General features: G+C 50.6%; 1 protein-coding gene across 1 annotated transcript in view; it reads left to right on the forward strand.

The window, feature by feature from the left end:
• Positions 1 to 16,904, forward strand: part of MON2 (MON2 homolog, regulator of endosome-to-Golgi trafficking) — a 461,654-nt gene that overhangs the window by 417,921 nt on the left and 26,829 nt on the right. Inside the window, 1 exon segment of the mRNA XM_030215834.1 lies at positions 12,455 to 12,578. Coding sequence (XP_030071694.1) covers positions 12,455 to 12,578 — 124 coding nt within the window.

Genomic DNA, 16,904 nt, shown 5'->3' on the forward strand with positions numbered 1-16,904 from the left:
ACAACTACCAGAATCCCCCAGAGGTGACCTAGCTGGAGTCAGGTGTGGCATTCCTGGCAGATATCCGCTGTGATTTGATGTGGATAGCCTCTTGCTTGGTGGCCTTGGTGGTGGATGCTGACCACTACTAGGTGGTGGATGCTGCATCCAAGAAATGCTTGTCAGCTGTCTTTCAAGGGCTATTTACTGTTTGGGGAGGACCTGGAAAAACTGGTCAAGGATTGGGAAGGAGTCTCACCCTCTCAGGCTCCCTGACTTGCAACAGAAAGAGGCTCAGGAGGCCTTGGTGGTGCCCTTGGGGGTTTCTGCTTTCGTGTGAACAGGCACCAGATGGGCTACTGTCCAGGCACCAGCAGGTCCTTCAAATCAGGGTTCTTTTATGGCCCCAAGAGGATGGGAAGATCAAGGTTTGCTGGGTTCAATTAGGGGGTAAACTGGCTCTTTTAAGCCTCAAGTGGCCCAGTGAATTCTTGAGGTGGTCAGCCGGAGGTATGCCCTAGAGTTTGTTTATTCGGTTCTCAATACATTTATGGTGTTGCCCTGCAGGTTGGCTGCAAAGCACCAAGCTGTCTCTGTCACTCTCCAGCATTTGGTTGCCTAGTGCTGTCTTCAGAGTGAGGTCAAGGCTGCTTCTCCATTTATTTTGTGATGCCAAAGAAAGGAGGTTCCTTCTGGCCCATCCTTGACCTCAAAAAGGCCAACGCCAGCATCAAGAGTCCATGCTTTCACAAGGAAACACTGCACTTAGTCATTGCGTTGGTCTGTCAAGAGCAAGTTTCTGACCTCCCTGGACCTGTCAGAGGCTTACTGGCACATTCCCATCAGGGCAGACTATAAGCGTTTCCTGCCCTTTTGTGTCCTGGGCCAGTTTCAGGCCTTCCTCATTTGGCTAGCAGCAGCCTCTTACATCTTCTCCAACGTGTGATGGTGGTGGCAATGGCCCATTCATGTTGTCAGGCCATTTGAGTCCATTTACGCTGTCAGGCCAATTGGGTCTACCCTTACCTTAACAACTGCCTCATACAGGCTGACTCCACTTCATATTCCAGAACAGACATGGAGAGGTAGCCTACAGACATGGGGAGGCAGCTGCTTGCCCCAGGATTGGTAACATGGAATGTTGCTAATAATTGGGTTTCTGCCAGGTGCTTGTGACCTGACTTGGCCACTGTTTGGAAATGGGATACTGAGCTAGATGGATAGTTGGTTTGACCCAGTATGTCTACTGTTATGTTCTTATGTAACAGTCACAGCACAGGTGATCAAGCTGCTGAAACATCTGGGGTGGGTAGTGAATCAGGCCAAGAGCCACTTCTTTCTGACTCAGAACCTGAAATACCTGGTAATTTGGTTCAGATGACATGGGAAGGGGGGCACTGTTCTTCACAGTGGAGCACTTGTGCAAGATGAAGCACCAGAAGTGCAAACTGTGCCTTATGGAGGCTCCACAGACCAGGGATTATCTGCAGCTCCTGGGGCCCATTGTGGAGACTCTGGAAGTTGGACCTGTTCTCACGGTGGGTGCCTATCTTCCACCGTTGGTTGTCTCCCTCAGGGCAAGGTGCAGCCTGGCTTGGTGGGGCAGCCCTGAACACCTTCTGCTGGGGGTCCCACTGGATCCACCTGAGTGGGTGGTGGTGATTACCAATATGATCCTTCTTGGTTGGAGGGCTGAGTACCTGGGCAGAGTGATGCAGGGATGTTGGTCCCTTCTGGAGACCTCTTGGTTCATCTGGAGATGTGGGAGGTCCAGATAGCTCTGGTGGAGTTCCTCACCCTGCTCCAGCAGAGAGCGGTTTGGGTAATGGTGGACAATGCCATGGTGGTGGCTTATATCAACAAGCATGGGGGTATTGGGAGCCAGGCACTGGCCCTGGAAGCAGCAGCCCTGTGTTGGTGGGCAAAGACCAACCTCTTGGCACTCTTCAGCCATCCATATAGTCAGGAAGGAAAATATTCAGGCAAACTTTCTCAACAGCTGATTGCTGGATTTGGAGAAGTTGGAGCTGGGTCAGGTAGCATTCTTGAAACTCTGGAAGCTCCATTGGATGCCTCACTTCTGAACTGGTATCCTGCTGTCCTCAGAAAACATCTGTTACCTGTAAGCATTTTCCACTTTTTTTTTTATCTTCAAGTAGGATGAATCAGCCTCAGAAATGGATGATGTCATCCAGTGGTGCAGACATGAATACCTCTCTGAGTGCAGAGATTTTCTAAGCATATTTGGCAATTCCCATGCAAAAGCTACTTCAAAAGTCCTCTTTCTTTGTTCAAGCTATCACATGGATGCAGCTCTGCTGTCTAGCAATATTTTTTTAAGCTTTTGTTTCCTATTTTATTTTTGCTCTTACCTTTCTAAGTCTACTGTGTGCTTCTTCCTAAAATCCCCTATCCATTTAACTTTATCTATGGATTTTCAGTGGTGCCACTTAAATAGATAGTGCCACTGAAATTTTCCATAGAGTTAAACAGATAAGATATCTGTTTTGTTTTATGAATCAGCTCACAGCTGAAACTTGACCTCAAGCAGAGCAGTTCTATTCCAGGGCGCCCACATTTATGCACATGTACATTTACACATGTAAGTGGCAGCAAAACACCTAAGTGCTATTCTGTAAGGGTGCATGTAAGTAGCATAGCATGTAATTGCAGGGGGTTGTTCACATGGGAGAGGCATGGATGGGGCTGCCACTTACATGCGGAACTTACAAAATACAGTAAGTTATGCACATCTATGAAGGAGTATATAGGAAGTTGTCAGTTCCCCTTAAAAACACTCCCTCACAGAGTCACCCTAAGAAGTCTAGCTGTCAAGGGCTCAGCAGCTTAGGCAGTCGGTGGCACAGCTGTTTGGGGAGGCTAAAGTGGGTGGGGCCAGGGCAGGACCTGAGTCCATAATTGTCTTGACACCATTAGAAAGAAAGGTCAGCAAAATAGTTGCAGGTAATACCTTATATTAAATTTAAATATTAGATATGTATTAAAATACCAAAGAATAAAGTGGCAAGAAAATTAAACAGTGCAAACTTTGGTAAATATATATGTCTCTCAGCCAATTTAATTAAATCAGATTGAAAAAAGTGTTCACAGATGACACCTATGCCTCCATAGAGACTTGCAGTCAATCTGCCTCTTTCTGTCATCTCCCACCTGTCCTCAGCCCATCTGCCCCTCTCTTTCTCTCTCTCACCTCCTACTTGCCCATGTAGTTCACATTCCTGATTATTTGACTCATGCAGGAGAGAGGCAGGAGCTAGGGGCAGGAGGCTTGGGTGAAAAAAATGGCAATTCATAGTACCAGTGTTCTGTCAGATGGAGATAAATCACAGAGAGGGAAAAGAGGTGAGGGAGTTGGACAGAACTACAAGTTCCATATCATCAAGCTGATCAATCCATAGACTGGTGGGTTGTGTCCATCTACCAGCAGGTGGAGATAGAGAGCAAACTTTTGCCTCCCTATATGTGGTCATGTGCTGCCGGAAACTCCTCAGTATGTTCTCTATCTCAGCAGGTGGTGGTCACACACAGCAGCAGCTCTGGCTAGGCCTCCAAGCCTAATTTTTAGGTTTTGTTGAGTGCCTGGGGTTGAGGGCTCTTTTGAGCAAGTGCAAACCTGGTGGTGCCAGGTCCCTCCTTTTCTCCCCCCTCCCGCTGGCTCCGTTAAAAAAAAAAGAAAAAAAAAAAAATTTTGAACGTCCTTAAAGGCGTTTATTTCGACGTTTATTTAAGCGTCTATTGCAGCTACTCACTGGGACACCAGGTCGTTACAACTCGGAGCGGACAGCAGGTAATTTTTACCTTTTTATAGCGGGCAGGGGGTTCCCCGATTCTTCTCCTCGTGGCATATGGCGTCGGAGGGCGAGGGCGCAAAGGGTCGCTCCCCGGGTCGCTTGAGCGCTTCTAGAGGGGATGCGGGGGTCTTAAAGCCTGATTCGCCCTTGTTGGGTGACAGTTTCGTGACCGATGAATGTCCCGGTCCTTCCTCCGGCGTGGCGGTTTTTCCCGCCATAAACGCCCATCCCCCGCTCCTCGCCTCCGCCATCTTGGCTTCTTCTTGGGCCGCCCTTGAGGTTGGAGACATTAATGCCATGAACGCCCTTAATTTGGGCGACGGCACAGAAGCGGCTAAAGTTAAGAGCCGTTCTTCCCGCGCAGCTCCTTCGCGGAGTTTCGCGCCGGACGCCATTTTGGATGCGCAGCATGTCTCTCCCCCGCTATTGCGAGCGCCGGTTGAGGGTGCGTCTAGGGCTGTTGCCCAGGCTGCGGAAGTGCACAGTCTGGGGGGTTTCTCCCCCGAGTTTGTTTTGCTGCTGCATCAGGCCTTCCTCATGCACAACGCTGCCCCTGCTCCCTCGTCTGGTAAAGAGGTTGAGGTTCCCAGAGGTAAACGCCCTCGGGTTGATTCCCAGGCCTTGGAGGAATTTGTCTCCTCCGATGTAGATGAGGGCAGCGTGTCTGAGGTCTCCCAACGGTCCTTTGCGGATTCCTTGGAGGAGACGGATCCCCGCTCGGATGGAGCGGATGACCCCTCTGCAGCGCGGCTTTTTAGCCCAGAGGATTTGCCCAACCTGTTGTTACACCCCATGGACACTTTGAAGATTTCCTCTCCGGAGGACGTCTCTCCCTCAGCCCCTGTTGGCTCTGCCATTATGCTGGGGACGAAGCGCCCGCCTAGAACCTTCCACGTGCATGATGCCATGCACACCTTAATTTCGGCTCAATGGGATGTCCCAGAAGCGAGCCTTAAAGTGGCTAGGGCTATGTCCCGCCTCTATCCTTTGGCTGTGAGTGAACGTGAGGCCTATCTGTGGCCTACCGTGGATTCTTTAATCACTGCGGTGACTAAGAAAACGGCGTTGCCGGTGGAAGGTGGCACGGCCCTAAAGGACGCCCAAGACAGAAGATTGGAGGCGGCCTTAAGGTCGTCCTTTGAGGCGGCTGCTTTAAGTTTGCAGGCCTCAGTTTGCGGCTCCTATGTGGCCAGGGCGTGCCTGACTATGGTGCAGCGGGCTTCCCCCTCGGATCATTCCTTGAGGGCTGATTGGCCGGCCCTGGAATCGGGCTTAGCCTATTTGGCAGACTTGCTGTATGATGTCTTGAGGGCCTCAGCGAAAGGCATGGCTCAGACAATCTCTGCGCGGCGGTGGCTTTGGCTGAAACATTGGTCTGCTGACCACGCCTCTAAATCCCGCCTGGCTAGGTTGCCTTTTAAAGGCAAGCTGCTCTTTGGGGTCGAGCTGGACAAAATCGTGACCGATCTCGGCACGTCTAAGGGCAAGAAATTACCAGAGGTCAGGGCTCGGGCTAGTACTCGTCCCGGTACCTCCAGAGGACGGTTGCAGGAAGCCCGTCGGTACCGCCCGGGCAAGTCGGGTTCCTCTGCCCCCTCTTCCTTCAAGAGGAATTTCTCCCCCAAGCAGCATTCCTTTCGCAGAGACCGCCGTCCCGGAGGTGCTCCCTCCGGTCCTCCCCCAGGGTCTCGTACCCAATGACGGGGTCTTGGTCCACGCCCCAGTGCAGATTGGAGGACGGCTGTCCTCGTTTCTGGGCGAGTGGACCACAATAACTTCAGACGCGTGGGTGCTGGAAGTCATCAGAGACGGCTACAAACTAGAGTTCTGCCGACCCTTAAAAGACGGGTTTGTACTCTCTCCCTGCAAGTCTCCGGTCAAAGCTGTGGCAGTGCAGCAGACCTTGGACAATCTGATCCGCCTGGGCGCGGTCGTTCCGGTGCCAGAAAGTCAGCTTGGCAAGGGACGTTACTCCATTTACTTTGTGGTACCAAAGAAAGGAGGTTCTGTCCGGCCTATCCTCGACCTCAAAGGGGTCAATCGGGCCTTGAAAGTGCGGCACTTTCGCATGGAGACTCTCCGCTCTGTTATAGCGGCAGTGAAGGCAGGAGAGTTCCTGGCATCCTTGGACATCAAGGAAGCGTACCTGCATATTCCCATCTGGCCTCCTCATCAACGCTTTCTGCGTTTTGCAGTCCTGGGACGACACTTCCAGTTCAGAGCCCTCCCTTTCGGGTTGGCTACTGCTCCGCGGACCTTTTCCAAAGTAATGGTGGTCATCGCGGCCTTCCTACGAAAGGAAGGGGTACAAGTCCATCCTTATCTGGACGACTGGTTGATCCGAGCCCCCTCTTATGCAGAGTGCGGCAAAGCTGTGGACCGGGTAGTTGCTCTTTTCAGCTCCCTTGGATGGATCATCAACTGGGAGAAGAGCCAGCTGCGCCCGACTCAGTCCCTGGAGTACCTGGGAGTTCGATTCGACACCTAAGTGGGCAGAGTGTTCCTGCCAGACAATCGGATTGTCAAACTTCAGGCTCAGGTGGACCAGTTCCTAGTAGCCTCTCCCCTTCGGGCTTAGGACTATGTGCAGCTGTTGGGCTCTATGACGGCCACGATGGAAGTTGTGCCCTGGGCCAGGGCTCATATGAGACCACTTCCAACACTCTTTGCTGCAGCGCTGGACTCCGATGTCGGAGGATTATGCTGTGCGCCTTCCCTTGGACCCAGCAGTGCGCAAGGCGCTGAGCTGGTGGATGCAGACAGACAAGTTGTCTGCGGGAATGCCTCTGGTGACCCCAGAGTGGATTGTCGTCACGACGGACGCCTCGTTGTCGGGCTGGGGAGCCCACTGCTTGGGAAGGTCAGGGCAGGGGCTCTGGTCTCCTGCAGAGGCAAAGTGGTCTATCAACCTCCTGGAACTCGGAGCCATTCGGTTGGCGCTTTTGGAGTTCATCCCGGTACTGGTGTTGAAGCCTGTACGGGTCCTGTCGGACAATGCCACGGCTGTGGCCTATGCCAACCGCCAGGGAGGTACCAAGAGCGCCCCTCTAGCCAAGGAGGCTATGAATCTTTGCCAGTGGGCGGAAGCGAACCTGGAGCAGCTTTCAGCGGCCCACATTGCCGGAGTCATGAATGTCAAGGCGGACTTTCTCAGTCGCCATACCTTGGAGCCCGGAGAGTGGCAGCTATCTGCTCAGGCGTTCTTGGACATCACGAAGTGCTGGGGCCAGCCGAGCCTAGATCTGATGGCGTCATCGGCCAATTGCCAAGTGCCGCGCTTTTTCAGCAGAGGACGGGACCCTCGATCCCTGGGAGTAGATGCTCTTCTCCAACAGTGGCTGACACAAGAGCTTCTCTATGTGTTCCCGCCCTGGCCCATGTTGGGCAGGGTGCTAGACCGGGTGGCAAAGCATCCCGGCAGGGTAATCCTGGTGGGTCCGGATTGGCCCAGGCGTCCCTGGTATGCGGACTTGATCAGGCTCTCAGTCGACGATCCTCTGCGGCTGCCAGTGGAGCAGGGCCTGTTACATCAGGGTCCCGTGGTGATGGAGGATCCCTCCCCCTTTGGTCTTACGGCCTGGCTATTGAGCGGCAGCGTCTGAGGAAGAAGGGCTTCTCAGACAAGGTCATCGCCACTATGCTGAGAGCGAGGAAGCGCTCTACTTCTACTGCTTACGCCAGGGTTTGGCGTATCTTTGCAGCGTGGTGTGAAGCAGGCTCACTTTCTCCCTTCACTGCTCCAATTTCTTCAGTGTTGGCGTTCCTGCAAGAAGGTCTGGAGAAAGGCCTGTCGCTCAGTTCCCTTAAAGTCCAGGTAGCGGCTCTGGATTGCTTCAGGGGCCGCCTGAAGGGTGCTTCCCTGGCTTCGCAGCCAGATGTGGTGCGCTTTCTCAAGGGAGTTAATCACCTGCGCCCTCCTCTGCACTCAGTGGTGCCTGCGTGGAATCTCAACCTGGTACTAAGAGCATTGCAGAAGCCGCCTTTTGAACCCTTGTCGAGGGCATCTCTGAAAGACCTGACGTTGAAAGCAGTCTTTTTGGTGGCTATCACTTCAGCCAGAAGAGTTTCCGAGCTCCAGGCGCTCTCATGTCGAGAGCCTTTTCTGCAGTTCACTGAGGCAGGAGTGACTATTCGCACAGTGCCTTCCTTCCTGCCCAAGATTGTTTCTCGCTTCCATGTGAATCAGCAGCTCTGTCTCCCTTCCTTTCGTAGGGAGGACTACCCAGAGGAGTACTCTGCTCTTAAATATCTGGATGTGAGACGAGTCATCATCAGATACTTGGAAGTGACCAATGATTTCCGGAAATCGGATCATCTGTTTGTCCTGTTTGCAGGTCCTCGTAAGGGTCTGCAGGCTGCTAAGCCTACAGTGGCAAGATGGGTCAAGGAAGCCATTGCAGCGGCTTATGTGGCCGCGGGGAAGGTGCCGCCTATCCAGCTGAAGGCTCACTCCACGAGAGCTCAGGCGGCCTCGATGGCAGAGGCCGGATCCGTCTCCTTGGAAGAGATATGCAAGGCGGCAACTTGGGCTTCGGCTCATACATTCTCCAAGCATTACCGTTTGACTGTGGCTGCACGGGCGGAGGCCCGGTTTGGAGCTTCAGTGTTGAGGTCAGGGATTTCAATGTCCCGCCCTGGGTGAGTACTGCTTCGGTACATCCCACCAGTCTATGGATTGATCAGCTTGATGATATGGAAGGTAAAATTATGTATAATCATACCTGATAATTTTCTTTCCATTAATCATAGCTGATCAATCCATAGCCCCTCCCAGATATCTGTACTGTTTTTATTCTGGTTGCATTTCAGGTTCAAGTTTAGTCTTCAGTTACTTCAGAAAGACTTCGTGTTCAAGTTTTTTCACTTGGATTCTTCAAGAGTTAAGACGAGTTTGTGTTACAGTGAGCTGCTGCATTCCTCTCCCCTCCGTTTTACGGGGCTGGATTGAGACTTAAAATTCTGCCGGCACTCCCTCCCGCTTCGTGCGGCAGCTTTGTACCCCTCCCGCTTCGGCGGTGTTAGGGTCAGTCAGCTCCTCCCGCGGTTGCGGTTGCAGGATAAGCCAGATCCCCCCGCATCGGCGGGTGTGGTGTCCCTCCCCCGCTCCGCGGGGATGAGCTGGACGGATTCCCCTCCCCCACTTGTGTGGGGATGAGCTGGGTTAATTCCCCTCCCCCGTTTCGGCGGTGGTGAGCTGGGCAGAGTGTCCCTTCGTGGGTGTAATTCTCTAAGTGCTGAGTCCTGCGGATGGAGCTTTGATATCGACATACTGAGGAGTTTCCGGCAGCACATGACCACATATAGGGAGGCAAAAGTTTGCTCTCTATCTCCACCTGCTGGTAGATGGACACAACCCACCAGTCTATGGATTGATCAGCTATGATTAATGGAAAGAAAATTATCAGGTATGATTATACATAATTTTACCTTGTTTTTTACATTGAACATTTGTGTCATTAGTGAAGGGACATGGGGGCGCTTTTGAACACAGCAAAAACTCCTTTACTGAGTGGGTCTGGTGCAGCTGCATCAGCTACCTTCCCTTAGTTACCTCTGTCACTGATGATGATATAAGCATACTGCATATACACCAGGGAATTATACACCAAAATAATACATAATAGTACACAAAACAGTAGTTATGGTATTCTGGAAATATATGCACCTACTTTAACACATCAAACAATGAATAGATATCTAGTATTTTTATTGTTACAATATATAAACATGTATCACATCTATTGTAAGCAGCAATTATGGGTGGAATAAAACAGTTGTAGAACTTCTGTACTTCTCAGTAACAAACCCTCCCTTCCCTATTCCCCACCCACAGTCTCGTACATGGCTCTCATCCCTCTACCTAAAGAACTTTACTTGTTTCTGCTGTCTAGACAGTGCCATTGGTGGTTGTGCCCCTCAGAAACAGGAGGTCCATATGAGAAGGGGATAGACTGGTAGAGCCATTAGTGGCATAGCCTAGAAAGCAGCTCCGCACTCTTGTGCTGTTTTTAAATATTTTTGCTGGAGGCAGCTGGGCTGGCAGGGGAGGCTGGGTAAGGAACCTGCTGGAGTAGAGATGACAAGGGTGGCCCATCTCAAAGGTGAAATGTACCACCCCAGTGAGTTAGATTAAAGGCTAATGAGTGAGATTTTTTTTCGTAGTGCAGTGGGTCCCAAACCTAGTCCTGGAGGCACCCCAGCCAGTCAAGTTGCATGCACTGCCTCCACTGCCTTTGTCTCTCTTCTTGTTCACCATCCATCTTCCCTCTGCTTCCCTATCCATCCTGTTGAGCATCTCTGCTCTATGTCCCTGTCCCTATCCTTCCCCTATATTCAGCATCTCCCATCTGTGTTCCTATTTTGCCCTGTCCTCATCTGACCCTCTGTCCCTTTCCCTCCCCCTTGTGATCAGCATTGCTCCTCTGTGCCCCTATCTCTCTCCCCCAATGTCCAGCGTTGTTCCTGTGTCCCCATCCCCTCACCGTCAAGCACTGCTCCTCTCTATTCCTGCCCTCCATGCCAAGCATCTCTTCTCTGTCTTCCGTATCCCACCTCTCTCTTCCCTTTCTTTCATACCCCCCACCTTGGGGCCAGTATATATCCCTGCAGCCCCCTCTCTTCTCCCCTTGGTCTGGTGTGTGTCTCGCCCTCTCCCCCCATCCCATCCAGTGTCTCTCCCCCTCTCTCCTCCTCCCCCAGTCCTCCACCCCCTCCCCCATCCCGGTCTAGCATCTCTCCATATCCTTCTCTCCTTCACCCTGGGTCCAACACCTCTCACTACCTATCCTTTCTTCTGCCCCCCCCCCCTTGAGTCCTTGCTTACACTATCATAGCCCCCTTGCTGTATATGGGCACCCACCTTAACAACATTTCTATGGCTAATGAAACTGCAGTTGGAGAAAGATAAACCATCATTATGTGCTTGATTTGAGAGAATGGGTAGGTCCGTCCTGTGAAATTATGTCATTCTCTTCTTTTGATATTTTTATTATTTGTTATTTTTAAATTGTTAACCGCCTAAATCTGATAAATCAAGGTGGTATACAAAATTCTTTTAATAAACATAAATGTAAGGTACAGGTACCAGGTTATACTAATATTCTATAACCGAATCTGGGCACCCAGATGCCATTATACGTATAATAGCTTCTCACTGTGTGGCATTGGGGCACCTACAAGGAGGTCCCACTTATACAATTATCCCCATGGTGTTTGCAAGCTTTCACAGTGCAGGCCTTACTGTTTCCTTTGCCTCTGGAGGATTTTTCAGCAGCCAAGAAACAGGAAAAGAAGGTACTGATAGGAGCTCCAGTAGCTATAAATCTCGTATTCCATCAGCCAGTGGAGACTTTAGCAGCCATTCCCCTCCAGTTGTGAATCTGTCTTGAGAGAGATAGCGGGAGAGTCATGGTGCAGGAAACAGCACCACAAGAAAGAAACCTCCAAGAAGTTTAGATCCCACCAAACCACAAACCTCAGCACAGAGAAACTAGATGCCAAAGCTGGTTGAAAAACACACAGGTGTTAATTGATGAAGAAGCATAAGGCACACACAGCCATGTAGGCACAATTAACACCAATGATCCCTCCTTGCTCAGTGTTGAATAAGGCATGGTCATTCTCTTTGATGCATTTAGTATGAAACTTGCATGGCAGCAAAGGCTGTACCCACAGCATCACTATTAAATGACTAGTTCTACTTTGCATTTTTATTTTATTCCTTTGTCTCTGAAAACTATTCAACCATTTTATTCTAAAATCTTTTAAATTGAGAGAGAAGGGGACTTTCTTCCAAATTTCTGAAAAGGCAGCAATGTTGGATGAAATACCAAATAAGTGAATAAAAAGCCCTCTGCTGTTGCAATCATAGTTGTGGTAGTGGTATCTTACTTCCATAATTTTTAGACCCTTTCTTGATCCTACTATCTGATCCTCAGATTTTAAGAATTATTATGTTTAGGGACCCTTTTACCTAGCTGCAGTAAGCACTTAATGTGTGCTTACTGCAGCGTAAAATGGCATTCTGTGGTAAGTTGCAAGTTGCAAATGTGCACACGCTACACACGCACTAAAAAATATGTTTTATTTTTTAGCCAATTGGGTGTTTCTGAACTATTCAGTTAGCGCAGCTGTATTGCCATGCTGTAACTGATTAGTGCAGGATTAGAATATGAGCCCTTACCGCCTATAAATAGGTGGCGGTAAAGACTCATTGCACGTTAATGGCAACATTAGTGCATGGCCACTAAATCAGCTGTAGAAAAGAATAAGGGCATGCTAAGGCAACTTTATGCCACAGCTTTGTAAATGGGCCACATATTATCAAAAGAGCTCTGCTTTTGAATTTTTGGACAAAATAGGACAAGATGAGTTGCATCTTCCTTCTTCAAAGAGATGAAATTCTGAAATACTTAATAAAAATTTAAAACATTAAGTTGTTTATTGAAAAAAGCTAAGCTTAGCAACTAAGCTTTCCTTTGGTTTAAATGCTGTTCTGAGCATGACAAAAGGTATTTGCAAACTATTAGCTTAATCTCTTAGGATATTTATTTAATTAATATTTTTTTCTCCTAATGCCTTGCAAATGTTCTAATTGATTCAAATGGCATCCCCAAGCTTCTCTTAGAAAACCTCTCCAAAATATATTTTCTTTTCTTTTCTAGGTTGTACAGCTCATCAGTGCTGAAATTCTCCCATATGCTAATTTTATTCCAAAAGAATTTGTGGGCCAGATAATGGCTATGCTTAACAAGGGCTCAATACATTCACAGTCCTCTTCATTTACAGGTATGTTACTGAAATAGTGAAGGAGTAGACAAAAAATAAAGATCCTTGTAAAAGAACACTGTTCCTTTTTTTTCTTCTGTTTTTTAAATAAATCATCCCTTTCATCTCGAGTGGCATGTTAGAATATACCAAGAACCCTCAGTAACTTTGAGGGACATCTTCTGCTATCCTTCAAAATGGCTGCGTGGCCAGAAAGGGCTACCGAGTTACTAACAACTGTTTCTACTCCTTTAACCTTACCCTTCCCCACCCCAGGATGAGTCACATTTCCTTCTTAGTATACCCAATCCCAATTAGCCCCATTGAGAGACTTCAGCCTGGCCTTACCCATGGGGTCAGCTCATTCTGAAAGGCCATTTAAACAGGCTCTCAACTTATAAATTAAATGCACTGTTTACATTTTACTCAAACATCATGTTGTGTGTATATGAGGATTTCTAGATTACTAATAGAAGACCTGAAGCAAATCATTGTAAATCTGGAAGAGCACACTGACAAACTGAATAATAATAAACCATCAAGATCTGATGGTATCCACTCCAGAGTTCTGAAGGAACTCAAGAAATTGCACACCAGCTGGTAATCTGTAACGTATAGAAATCTGCCAGTGGACCTTAGGACTGAAGGGTACCTAATGTAATTCCACTTTAATGGTTAAAAAAACCCCTACGAATAGTATTAAATAGTTCATTATTCTATTGGATAGTGGTAAGTAGTACAGTGATGCTCAGATCTGTACTGGGACCAGTATTGTTTAACCCATTCATTAATGATGTAAAGGAACAATGAGTGGGATCTGCAGATGACTCACAGTTATTCAAAGTAGTTAAAGACCAATTGAGAGGAATTGCAGGAGGACCTTGTGAGATTGAGGAGAAATCTAAATGGCAGGTGACATTTTGTGTGGACAAGTACAAAAAGATGTAAATATGAAAAAGCATGATGGCACATACTTACATGTGAGCCATGTGTAGGAATTCTTAGGAAGTATAGTTTAGGTAGAGTTGTGATATATTTGCATATTTTATAAACTAGGGATGTAGATGCATAGAGTGCATGCACCCATTTACATTTTCAAGTAGAAGTAAACTTGTGCAAGAGCATTTCTCCGAGGACAAGCAGGCTGCTTGTTCTCACTGATGGGTGACGTCCATGGCAGCCCCTCCAATCGGAACACTTTCTAGCAAAGTCCTTTGCTAGTCCTCGCGCGCCGATGCGCACCGCGCATGCGCGGCTGTCTTCCCACCCGAACTGGCTCGTGCCGGCCAGTCTTCTTTTGTCCGCGCTCAGTACGGTCGTGTTCGCCGTTCGCGCCCCGAAAGTTGACCTCGCGCGTCGTTTTTGCACTTCGCTTAAAAAAATTTTTTAAAAAAAGGGTGTCAGAAGGAGACCTTTTCGGTCTGTTCCCCTTCCTGTATTTCTAGTTTTTGCCCCGGTAAGTTTTCTTTCGTCGTCGGGGTAGGTCCTATTTAGGCCTCGGTTCGAAGTTTTCTTCTCCCTTTTTTTGTGGTGCCATTTTCGCCATTTCGAGTTTTGATCTCGCCGGCGCGATTTTTCCGCCCATGACATCGAAGTCTTCCAGCGGCTTCAAGAAGTGCACCCAGTGCGCCCGGGTAATCTCGCTCACTGACAGGCACGCGTCGTGTCTTCAGTGTCTGGGGGCTGGGCACCGCCCGCAGGCCTGTAGTCTGTGTTCTCTTTTGCAAAAGCGGACTCAGGTAGCGAGATTGGCCCAGTGGAAGGTTTTGTTCTTGGGCTCTTTGTCGGCATCCGCACCGGGAGTATCGAGTGCTTCGATGTCGTCAGCGCCCGGACCTTCATCCTCGCCCCCGATTGCATCGAGTGCATCGAGGCATCGGCCCTCTGCATCGGGGACGAGACATCGGAGGGCTGCGTCGGCGTCGGTGGTACCGAGACCTCCTCGTCTGCTGATGTCGTCGGACGGTGGTGCTTCGTCTGGAGTGCAGGTGAGGGCTGTCCATTCCCCTGCTGGTGGCGGTGAGCCTTCGGGTGGGTCTTCCCCTACCCTGAGGGCTCCTGCGGTACAGCCCCCCCCGAGACCGACCTCCTTCGGCCTCGGCCCCGAGGAAGCGACGGCTGGATTCGACGTCCTCCTCGTCGGTGCCGGGAAGCTCCGGTGACATGCTTCATCCCAAAAAGTTGAAGAAGCATCGTCACCGGTCCCCTTCCCGTGTCGGCACCGAGAGCTTTGGGTCGCCGAGGGAGTCGGCACCCAGTAGGCATCGGCACCGGACCGCTCGCCCTCTGTTCAAGAGGTGTCGGTGCGCTCCCCTTTGGACAGCCCGGAACAGCCTCCACGCCCGGAACAGATTCTGACATCGACACCTGCATCGGCTTCCATGTCTTTTTCTACAGCCGCTCTGCACGAGAGTCTCCGGGCCGTTCTCCCAGAGATCCTGGGAGAGCTGTTGCGCCCTACCCCTCCGGTACCGGGGGTGCTTGCGCCACCAGTACCGTCGAGCGAGGCGCCGGCTGGCCCATTGCCTGGGGTGAGGTCTCCGACATCGGTGCCGCTTGCGGTACCGACTGCGGTAGCCTCCCAGGAAGGCTCCCCGACTACGTCGGCGGAGGGAGCTTCGCCGATGCGGGCGAGGGAGTCTACCTCTCGACGCTCCCACCGTGGCCGTGGTTCCACGGAGTCGAGCCGGGCACGGCTGCAGACACAGGTCCGTGAACTTGTGTCTGACACCGAGGGTGAGGCCTCGTGGGAAGAGGAAGAGGACATCAGATATTTCTCTGACGAGGAGTCTGAGGGTCTTCCTTCTGATCCCACTCCCTCTCCTGAAAGGCAGCTTTCTCCTCCCGAGAGACTGTCTTTCGCTTCCTTTGTCCGGGAGATGTCTACGGCCATCCCCTTCCCGGTGGTTGTGGAGGACGAGCCCAGGGCTGAAATGTTTGAGCTCCTGGACTATCCTTCTCCACCTAAGGAAGCGTCCATAGTACCCATGCATCATGTCCTAAAAAAGACATTGCTGGCGAACTGGACCAAGCCTCTAACTAATCCCCACATTCCCAAGAAGATCGAGTCCCAGTACCGGATCCATGGGGACCCAGAGCTGATGTGCACTCAGTTGCCTCACGACTCTGGAGTTGTGGATTTGGCCCTAAAGAAGGCCAAGAGTTCTAGGGAGCATGCTTCGGTGCCCCCGGGCAAGGACTCTAGAACCTTGGACTCCTTTGGGAGGAAGGCCTACCATTCTTCTATGCTCGTGGCCAAAATTCAGTCCTACCAGCTCTACACGAGCATACACATGCGGAACAATGTGCGGCAGTTGGCGGGCTTGGTGGACAAGCTCCCCCCTGAGCAAGCCAAGCCATTTCAGGAGGTGGTCAGGCAGCTGAAGGCGTGCAGAAAATTCCTGGCCAGAGGGGTGTATGACACCTTTGATGTTGCGTCCAGGGCCGCTGCTCAAGGTGTGGTGATGCGCAGACTCTCATGGCTGCGTGCCTCCGACCTGGAGAATAGAATCCAGCAGCGGATTGCGGACTCGCCTTGCCGTGTGGATAATATTTTTGGAGAGAAAGTCGAGCAGGTGGTAGAGCAGCTCCACCAGCGGGATACCGCTTTCGACAAGTTCTCCCGACGGCAGCCTTCAGCCTCTACCTCTACAGGTAGAATATTTTTTGGGGGAAGGAAGACTGTTCCCTACTCTTCTGGCAAGCGTAGGTACAATCCTCCTTCTCGACAGCCTGCGGCCCAGGCTAAGCCCCAGCGCGCTCGCTCTCGTCAGCTGCGTGCGACTCAGCAAGGCCCCTCGGCTCCCCAGCAAAAGCAAGGGACGAGCTTTTGACTGGCTCCAGCAGAGCATAGCCGACATCCAAGTGTCAGTGCCGGGCGACCTGCCGGTCGGAGGAAGGTTGAAAGCTTTTCACCAAAGGTGGCCTCTCATAACCTCCGATCAGTGGGTTTTCCAAATAGTCCGGCAAGGATACACCCTCAATTTGGCCTCAAAACCTCCAAATTGTCCACCGGGAGCTCAGTCTTACAGCTTCCAACACAAGCAGGTACTTGCAGAGGAACTCTCCGCCCTTCTCAGCGCCAATGCGGTCGAGCCCGTGCCATCCGGGCAAGAAGGGCTGGGATTCTATTCCAGGTACTTCCTTGTGGAAAAGAAAACAGGGGGGATGCGTCCCATCCTAGACCTAAGGGCCCTGAACAAATATCTGGTCAAAGAAAAGTTCAGGATGCTTTCCCTGGGCACCCTTCTCCCCATGATTCAGGAAAACGATTGGCTATGCTCTCTGGAAGGACGCCTACACGCACATCCCGATACTGCCAGCTCACAGACAGTATCTGCGATTTCA

Source organism: Microcaecilia unicolor, chromosome 10, assembly GCF_901765095.1.
Source record: "Microcaecilia unicolor chromosome 10, aMicUni1.1, whole genome shotgun sequence".
In the NCBI taxonomy this organism is placed as follows: Eukaryota; Metazoa; Chordata; class Amphibia; order Gymnophiona; family Siphonopidae; genus Microcaecilia; species Microcaecilia unicolor.